Source organism: Notamacropus eugenii, chromosome 1, assembly GCF_028372415.1.
Source record: "Notamacropus eugenii isolate mMacEug1 chromosome 1, mMacEug1.pri_v2, whole genome shotgun sequence".
In the NCBI taxonomy this organism is placed as follows: Eukaryota; Metazoa; Chordata; class Mammalia; order Diprotodontia; family Macropodidae; genus Notamacropus; species Notamacropus eugenii.
The window spans coordinates 46956548-46965178 of record NC_092872.1 but is presented as its reverse complement, the minus strand read 5'-3'; the positions used below and the strand labels follow the sequence as shown (position 1 = coordinate 46965178).

At 51.2% G+C, this 8631-nt stretch overlaps 2 protein-coding genes across 3 annotated transcripts; one reads left to right on the top strand and one right to left on the bottom strand.

The window, feature by feature from the left end:
* Positions 1–841: 841 nt before the first annotated feature.
* Positions 842–4461, bottom strand: CDIPT (CDP-diacylglycerol--inositol 3-phosphatidyltransferase). Its single transcript, XM_072599305.1, has 6 exons — positions 4003–4461; positions 3626–3760; positions 2528–2681; positions 2187–2268; positions 1903–1984; positions 842–1691 (listed from the first exon to the last, which is right to left on the bottom strand). The coding sequence occupies exons 1-6, from the start codon at positions 4043–4045 to the stop codon at positions 1546–1548; spliced, it is 642 nt and encodes a 213-aa protein (XP_072455406.1). The 5' UTR covers positions 4046–4461; the 3' UTR covers positions 842–1545.
* Positions 4462–4768: 307 nt separating this feature from the next.
* On the top strand, positions 4769–8198 carry LOC140497839 (uncharacterized). 2 transcript variants are annotated; one of them, XM_072599294.1, is made up of 9 exons: positions 4769–5294; positions 5635–5710; positions 5816–5960; positions 6220–6256; positions 6707–6761; positions 6975–7046; positions 7130–7264; positions 7489–7645; positions 7990–8198. In XM_072599294.1, the coding sequence occupies exons 2-8, from the start codon at positions 5639–5641 to the stop codon at positions 7633–7635; spliced, it is 663 nt and encodes a 220-aa protein (XP_072455395.1). In that variant the 5' UTR covers positions 4769–5294; positions 5635–5638; the 3' UTR covers positions 7636–7645; positions 7990–8198. The 2 variants fall into 2 exon arrangements, with proteins under 2 accessions (XP_072455395.1, XP_072455384.1); XM_072599283.1 differs by lacking the exon at positions 7489–7645.
* Positions 8199–8631: the final 433 nt, after the last annotated feature.

Sequence of the window (8631 nt, the reverse complement as noted above, 5' to 3'; positions counted from 1 at the left end):
GCAATGCTACCCTGTTGTGCATGTTACAGGCCCAGCAGTCACGATGGTGCTTTAGTGCCACCTATGGCTGCAAACACTCAAACCACAACTGCACACTATCTGATCCGTCACACCCGACTCCACCTTCCCATCTCCCCTCCCATAAGTATAATTTTTGACATTTTCCTGATGGGGAAACAGAGTCAGAGATGTGAAATGACTTGCCCCAGAACACACAGCTAGGCCTCCTGACTCTGTAGTAAGCAGATTTGAACTGAAAGAGCACTGGCTCTGGAGTTAGGAACCTTGGGTTCAAATTTCACCCTCTTCAACCCCCTGGGGCCTCACATTCCTGTGTAAAATGGATTAGGCCTCCAAAGTCCCACCTAACTCCAAAGCTAGTATTCTTTGATTAGAGAATGACTCCACTTCCTGAAGAGGTCTTCTACCAAAAGGCCCTCTAGAGGTTCAAGGTGATGCAAGACACATTGACAAGATACAGAAGTATTCCTGCTCCGAAAAAGCTCACAGTCCCAAGGGAGAGATAAGGCCACTAGAAGATAGCTAATAACATCAGAGCATTAAAAGTACCCAGAACCATGGACAATAACTGCTAGTGAAAGGGAGGGTCCTGGGGCTAGGAGGAATCATAGAAGACTTTTCAGAGTATTTTGATGGCTGATGGGGGGAGAGGGAGGGGGAGGTTGTGCAGGAGACAGCATTTCAGTTTCAGTGAAAGGAAGTGACAGGGGAAGTGGGCTCTCTTGGTTCCTATGCCTTATTGGTTCCTAAGCCTTAAGTGATTCATCCCATCCCCGCCCTAAGAAAACAGTCCAGGAAGTGAAGACAGGAGTCTACAATCTGATTGTGAAGTTTCCTCTTTTATCATCAAGGCCTCAAGGCCACATTACACATCATGAGACACAGTACAACAGGGAAGGATCCAGATAGCCTCCTTCCCTCCTGGGTAAAGTCCCCAGGGCAAAGACTCCTCCAACTCCAGACATATCCAGGCCTGGAGAAGGGGAATTTGACCCCTGGTGGAGAGCCAGCCCCCAAACCATCTCCCTCAAATACAGCAGTACCATGCCAACTTGCATGGGCCACACCATCTCCTGGGGCTGGAACAACAGCCCCCTGGCCTGGTTCAGTGCAAAGACACAGCCCTGTGTCTCCACACCTTCTCCCAAGGAGCTCAACCACCCTTGGGCTCTGGCCAGCCCCAAGTCATGGAGGCTAGGTACGGCCTCATCTCCTGTGGCTGGGACTTCCATCACTGCCCCACAAAGAGAGCCTTCATCTGATGTCTAGGTGCTACCCTCATCTCAGGGAAGTGGCATCACATGGGAGTGGGAACAAAGAACAGTGACATCCTTGAAGAGGTTCTGACAGCATTGGAGGCGAGGGGGTGAGAGGGTAACAGCACAGTGGAGGACACGCCTGACGTTACATAGAAGGCTGACCTCGTTGGAGGGAGGGCACAACAGCACCATAGGGGATAGGGTGCAGGGCATCATGGAGAGGAATGGGGCCAGAAGATTGCTGGAAGCAGAAAAGACATCAGGGCTATTCCTTCTTGGCGCGGTCAGCAGCGTCCAGGGCAGCCATGTTGCGTGCAGCAGTGACCAGGTGGATGACACTGATAAGGGACTTGAGAAGAGCAATGGGAGCAGAGACCCAGAGGCCCACTCGGAACAAACCCACCGAACCCACTGCGAGATGGCCGGGAAGAAGTCCAGGCCAGAGAGGGGAGGGAAAAAAGAGGAAAGAGGGAGGGAAGAAAATGAGATCAGAAGGTGAATCCGTCTCTAATCAAATCCAATCTTTACCTCTCCCCCAAATCTTTTCCCAGCTCCCACTGTCCACATCTTGTCCTGAGACCTTCCTCCTAGCCCCCCTGTAGCATCACCTCTGCATTCCTACCTGCGGGTCCCTCTGAGAAATTGAGCAAGTAAAGCAGACAGTAGAAAAATTCATTCCCAGCACACATGATGAATAGCACTGGCTGCAAGTAGAAGGCAAAACTTGTGTTTCTAAACTGAACAACAAGCTCACATAATCTCTCACTCTCACACAATCACAGACACACACTCACTCACTCATATTTGTTCCAAAACACAAAGAAAGGAAATGGATACATGGTATCAAGGTAGGCTATCTGGGCACTGAGAACAGAGACTTGGGGTATGACCTGGATTGGGACTCACCCGGGAAGTATAGTAAAGTCGAAGGATAGGATTCCCTGTTAGGTCAATGGTTTTGTGGCTCTCACTGCCCCGGACCACTGAGCTGAAAGGGAACACATGGGAACATCAGGTGTTACCTCTCCCACTCAACTTCGTACCCTGCCCCACCTCCCCCAACTAACACCCCTCCAAGCAAGAGAAGCCCACTCCCCAGCTAAGTATCTCTAGGGCTTCCTCTTTCTACCAGTCTCACTCTAAGTGAGCACTAGTGCCCCTCTGGAAAAAACTACTGCAGGATCTGCCAAGGATGGGCCACACCCAAGATCATAATTTCTCAGGCAACACGAAGTGGTGGTTGTAACCTGTGTAGGTGCAGCCAATGGCTGGCAACATCTAGGCTCATGCTGAGTTGGAAAAGCAGGGTGGCCCGAGGGTAGAGCAAAGCTAGGTTTACCAGCAGACACATCGTAGAACATCGATCAGTTAGCATGTCCAGCATCGCCCCAAACCTTGTCCCTAAATTGTAGGGGAAAGGAGAGAACCAGCAGTTCAAGATGAAAACAATGGGAATGAATGGACCCACTGCTCAAGCTTGGCTGGAGTCAGCATGCCCAGCATTGTTCCAAATCCACAGATGGGTAGGAACTGAGAAAGCAAAGGTGTTCACTCTCTCCTGGGCCCAGAGAAGACTACAAGCCAGAAACAGCCTGTCAACTGAGATATTGATCCAAAAGGACATCGTCAAGATGAGACTGCATACAGGGTGGGTAGAGGGTGTTCCATCATGTGGGAGTGAAGAGTGTTGGATTTCAAGCCAGGGTTCTAGGTTTGAAAGCCAGCTGCTACTTATCATCTGTATGACCTTTGGAAAATCACTCCTTAAGTCTCATTGTCATATTTTGTAAAGGAGGACATTGAACTAGTCTAAAACTACCCTTCCTAGTCTAAATTCTTACAATGCTACCCCCAACTATGTCCTAAACCAAGTCCAAAGCATGAGGCAAAAGCAAAGTAAACAGAATCAGTCACCAAAGCCAGAGTTGGAGAAATGCCCCGAACCTACTAAGGCAAATAATCCAAAACTCCCTCCAGAGGTTACTTCACCCCTCCCCCGCCTCCAGGAACAGCTGATCTCAATGGCTTCTGGACTAATCAATGAACCCACAGGAGGGACCCCCAGGGAAAGAGACGCCCCAAACCTGCCCTGCTCACTTAGTTCTGTGTTTTACAATCTAACAACCAGGGGGCTCTTCCTGAAAGCCAGGAATCCAAAGCCAGACTACTCCTTCTGGTTCTGTCCTCGGTGGGCATGGTGTCACCCCATTCAAGAGCACAGCCCTTCGCAAACCAAAGTCCAGCCTCTGGGAAGGCAGGACATGGGAGGCCTCGGAGGGCGGAGGAAGGGGGTAACTGCTGGGCTCTTCGCCCAAGGGAGGCATGAAGGCTAAGCACGCAGTCACCTTGATTCAGGGCTCTGGCCGCGTGTCCGTCGAAGGCATCCAAGAGCCCACTTAGCAAGTAGAAGGAGGAGGCTGTGAACGGACAGGTGGGCATGAAGTAGAAGGAAATGAGGGCGAAGAGGATCCGGGCATAGCCTGAGGACAAGCGAACAAACGGGTCAGGGCGCTGCAGCCGATGAGGTGAAACACTGGGGGGAAAGGCCTTGGAAGTGGAGCCCGGCCAAACCCCACAAAGGCACGAGGGGAAACTGAGGACGGGGACGGGAAGCCAGCTGGCCAAGGTCACGCAGCACGTTCGGGGCACGGCTGGCACCCGAAGCCCATGGGGCTCCGCTCCCGCCCTCGTCCTCCCCGGGGCCCGCGCCCGACCGACTCACCGATGAGGTTGGGCACAAACAGAAAGATGTTTTCTTCCGGCATCTCGGCGGCCTCCCGCAGCTCCCGGGCGGGCCCCTGCCTAGCCGGCCCCCGGCTCCCGCTCGGCCCCTCTCCTCCGCCCCCCGGGCCGCCCCGGCGCCGCAGCTGCGCAGCCCCTCCCTCCGCCCCGGCGCATCAGCGGCTCCGGGGTCCCGGGGGGGACCCAGATGTGCAAGCCTCCCCCGCCGTCCCAGGCATCGGCCGGTCCGGGAGCGCAGCCGCCGGCGCCTCGCCTGCCTTCCTCCTGCAGGGCTGCAGGGCCCCCACGCGGCTCGCTCGGGGCCCCGGGAAGGGTTCAAGGTCCTTCCTCTCCACCCCTCCTCCAGTCGTCACAACGCCAGCTGTGCGGGGGGAGGGGGGCGGGGGGAGAAGGCCCCGGTGTTCCTGAAACCTGCTCTTCCGCTCGTGCTGACGCAAAACTGGAGGCCAAAAAAAAAAAAAAAAAATGGCTTCGATCCCTTTAAGAACCGCCCGCTTCCTTTTCCTTTCCTTCCCTCCGCCTCTCTCCACCGGCTTGTACCAAGTTCAGACTGGATAGGGGGGGGACGCGCACAGAGAGTAGGAACGAGTTGTAAACTCAGAAGAGAAAACGGTACCAAAGAGAAAACAGATAAAAAGACTATAAACATTTTAATTTTTTGCGAGTATATTTTCTTAGGAATAAAAGAGAGACGTATTCCATCAAACTGACCCTTCAAAACCCCTACCGGAGGGTGCATTTGATTCAGTCCTGAATGATCTCTTTCCTTCAACCCCGACTCCTCCCCCAGCCTTGTCGTCCTCATTTGGTCTCAGCCACCCTGGAGCATCGAGGGAGCGGCTAGAGGGTCAGGAAGAAGCTTTAGACTAGAGGGAGCTGACTCTAGAGATCGCCCCCTGGCTTCGGGAGGATACTACTCTTCCCACATCAAAACTCATAGCATGGAAAAATAATCCTCCTCGCCCTGGAAGCAGAATAGTTCTCCTGCTGCAGATGACGCCCGAGCGGACGAGAAAGAAAGGGATGCCGGGTAAAAAAAAAAAAGATGACTTCAGATTTGACTTCTAGAACTCAAAGGAACCGTCTCCTAGCAACGCGCTGCGGGGCTCCCTCCGCCCGCGTGGTTCCCGGGGCAACCTCCCCGCGCCACCCTGCCCCTCCCCCTTCCACCCTTCGGCGACCGGTATCATAGCAACAGCAACGGCGGGGCAACTAGAAAGATCTCCCCGGCTCTCCCCTCCCGGGCCAAAGGCAATTTCTACCTAACATCAGGTCCGGAAAATGGAAAATTGGACCCTTGGGTTCGGGGAAAGGTCCTGAAGACTGGGGGGAGAGGGAGGACGGAGCGAAGGGACCACAACCGAGGACAGGGAAGGGGACGGAGCCGGGGAGGGGGCGGAGGGGACAGTCGGAGGAATGAAGGCTGTCCGTGTGTTAGTCTGCTGGAGAAAGGACACCGGGAGACGGTTGGTGGAGACAACCGAAAGAAACTGATCAGGGTGGGGCGGTTCAGGCTCTGCCCCGCCCACCCCCTTCTGCCCCGCCCACCCCCTCCTCCCCCTACGAAGGGTGACTTCCAGTCTTAATGCCATCTCACTCTACCTGTCCCCAGGGGGATGGAGTCTAGTACTGCAGGGCCTCAGGAGAAAAAGGGCACTCGACATTCTCACAATTCCATTACACCCGTGGTGAGTGCTGTGGCAGGACTGCAGGGGAAGGGAAAGGGGGCAGTTGGCTCCCCCACGTTAACCCTTCTGACCCTTGGTCCCCCCAACTCTCATCCCTATTGCAAGGTTGTCACCAGGTCTGAGGAATATTTGGTTCGTGTCAGCACAGAACTTGCTAATGAGGCCCTGATGGGAGCCCAATATCCAATGAGCCCTGACCTGCCCAAGGAACTGAAAAAACTGGACCAGGGAACTCAGATGTCCCGACACGGTGATCCCTGCGCTAATACAGTGCCCTGAACTCTAGCCCCTAAGTCAACTCCCTAGGAACCCGTTCTGAACCCTGGAAGGGCTTCCCCTTCGATGTCACTCCCTCTTAGCACTTTTACATACTACCTTACAGGCATTCATTTCATTTCCTCATCCTCAATCTCACTTCCCACCCCTTGTGACTAGCCATTCCAACCCCTTCTTCCCTTTCTGGTCACAGAGAAAGAGGCACTCTTTCTAACTAGGGCCTATGTTTTCAGTGCTGCCAACCACTCGGACCAAGGGCACAGATACTCGGTGAGAGCCCCGGAGGGGAAAGGTCACATCTCAGGGCATCAGGGAATTGGAAAGAAACAATAATATTGTTATGTAGTGCTTTTACCGTTAGTTTTCCTCATCAAAATCTTGTGGGGTTGAGAGTGCAAGTATCATCTTCCCCATTTTACAGACAATAAGACAAAAAAGCTAAGTGACTAAATGACCTGTGACGGTCCAGAAAGTGCCAGATCTTGAACCCAGGTCTTCAGGCTTCAAGTCCAGTAGACTTAATGCTACATCCTATAGGGGAGAAGGGTCTTGTATCCCAAGGGATGCGGGAAATGAGAATTCACCTGGGGAAGAGATATTGCGAAGAACTCTAGGTAGGAGGGAACTACCATGTTTTCAAGAGGGGAGTGGCTGGACTGCTCTCTACCAAGGAGTTCTTTTTTTTTTTTTTCTATCTTTATCCTTTCTTCTTCTTTGTAGTTCTGACAGAAACAGGACCAGAAACAAGACTCATCTCCTGCCGTCCAGAGAGATGGTGTGTGATAGGATACTTGGGTGCCTTCTCTTCCACTAACTGGGCCCCATAGAGAGCTAGGGGAAGTGGTAGACCAAAGAAAGGGGAGAAGATTCTTGTGTCTTCTCACCTGGGAGAAGAAACTACAGGAATTCCCCTGCCCCAGAATAAAAAAGATTATACTCCAGATCCCAGAACCAAACCAAGTCCCTCTTCTTTCCCATAATGCCCCAGGTTGAAGATTTTAAAGATGACAAGGTAAAATTGCTGAAGTCCAAAGAGAAAGACCTCTCCCAACACAAGCAGGTGAGAGAGAACCTGGCCTCCTTACTCTACTCCCAGGCTAGTGCCTGGGATAGAGGTTTGCATCAATTTCTCACCCTTCCTAGGTGGAAGCTATTCGACAAGAGGAAACTCTGGGTGGAACCATGTTTTTAAATACCCGAAGATCTGCTCGTCAGGCCCCTACAGTCCCAGAAGGCCACTCTTCCCTTAACTCCAAGAAAGAACAAGGAAATATCAAGGTACTATGAACTGTGGGTGCAGCATTAACAAGGTAGAATTCACCCAAAGAAAGGTAACCAGGATCAGGATGGGCCTGGAAACTATTCTCATATGTAGCTCTTGAAGGAACTAAGTTTATCTAGCTTGGAAGAGAAAAGACTTGGGGAGAGATATGAACCTTGACTTCATAGTTTGAAGTGCTATCATATGGAAGAGGGAATAGCTGTATTCTGTATTACTATAGAGGGAAGAACTAGACTCAATGGAAGGAAGTGACAGAGAGGCAGATTTCCATGTAGGAAGGATTTTGCAACAGAACTGCCCACCAGCTGCCTCAAAAAGCTCTGGGTTACTAGAAGTGTTGAAGCAAAGACTGGATGACCATCTCTGAGAGGTTGTAGGTGAGATTTCTTCATTAGGGGATGTTAGGCTAAATGACCTGCAAAACCCTTCTACCACTAAGATTCTTTGGGGGGGTTTTGTTTAGGTTTTTTTGGGGGGTTGCCCAGGCACACAGGATCTAGGTTTGTGGTAATAATATGGGAGGAATAAGAAGGTCAGAAAAAGACGGGGGAAAAATCTTAGGGTAGGGAAAATAAGTGACTTCTCCCATCTTAAGGGACAAAGAGTACTTTCCTCAGAATGCTTTAGAAGCAGATAATTCTTCTGCCTTAGACTCTTGATCCAACCCTATAGGCAAGGCAGAGGAAGCTCATACCTCCTCTCCTCTTTTCTCTCCCCTCAGAATATGGCTCAAGGTCCCACTCTTAACAGTTCATCTGACAAATTCCAGGATGGACTCCTGGCTATGAGCGTCATCATCCCCGAGGCCCAAAGACGCTCTCAAACAAAAGTAACTTTCTTCTTCACCCCCCTCAGCCCGGCCATGACACCATCAGGAAACAGACACTAATAAAGAGACGGGGAGCCCCGCCTTCCCCTTTCCCTAATTCACATTGTTGTGGTCTGACTATCTCTGAGGAGGGTGATGAATGGGATACAATGCCATTGCTACAAGGGAGGGAAGGGAACAGTAAATTTATCCATCTTTAAGGAGTCCCTCAGTTGTATATGATCTACAAGGTAGAGTGTCTAGCTGACATGACTTTACTATTGAACTACAGTCTACCCGTCCACAACCAGCCTGCTGGAAAAAGGCAAATTTTGTTTTTAGAGTAGCATTCACCAAAGCTCAGCATCAGAAAAAAAAAAAAAGATATGAGCCAGCATCATATAACTTCACCCCACCTAAAGGTAATGAAAAGTGTTTGTGGACTATCCAGTATTGCAGATTATCCGCTAGATTTTTTTAAATCTAATATTATTGATAATCTGCTGTTTTGAATGATCTATTCCTTTGAATTCTCTGATTTGGGATCATCTCTCC

Excerpts from the sequence above, each read along its gene's own strand:
- CDIPT (XM_072599305.1), bottom strand. The coding sequence starts at position 4,045 with ATGCCGGAAGAAAACATCTTTCTGTTTGTGCCCAACCTCATCG. Across the intron at positions 3,761-4,002 it reads GTTTGTGCCCAACCTCATCG|GCTATGCCCGGATCCTCTTC; the intron begins GTGAGTCGGTCG and ends GCTTGTCCTCAG. Across the intron at positions 1,985-2,186 it reads GACTTTACTATACTTCCCGG|CCAGTGCTATTCATCATGTG; the intron begins GTGAGTCCCAAT and ends TTCTACTTGCAG.
- LOC140497839 (XM_072599283.1), top strand. The coding sequence starts at position 5,639 with ATGGAGTCTAGTACTGCAGGGCCTCAGGAGAAAAAGGGCACTCGACAT. Across the intron at positions 5,711-5,815 it reads ACAATTCCATTACACCCGTG|GTTGTCACCAGGTCTGAGGA; the intron begins GTGAGTGCTGTG and ends CCCTATTGCAAG. Across the intron at positions 6,762-6,974 it reads TCCTGCCGTCCAGAGAGATG|GTTGAAGATTTTAAAGATGA; the intron begins GTGTGTGATAGG and ends ATAATGCCCCAG.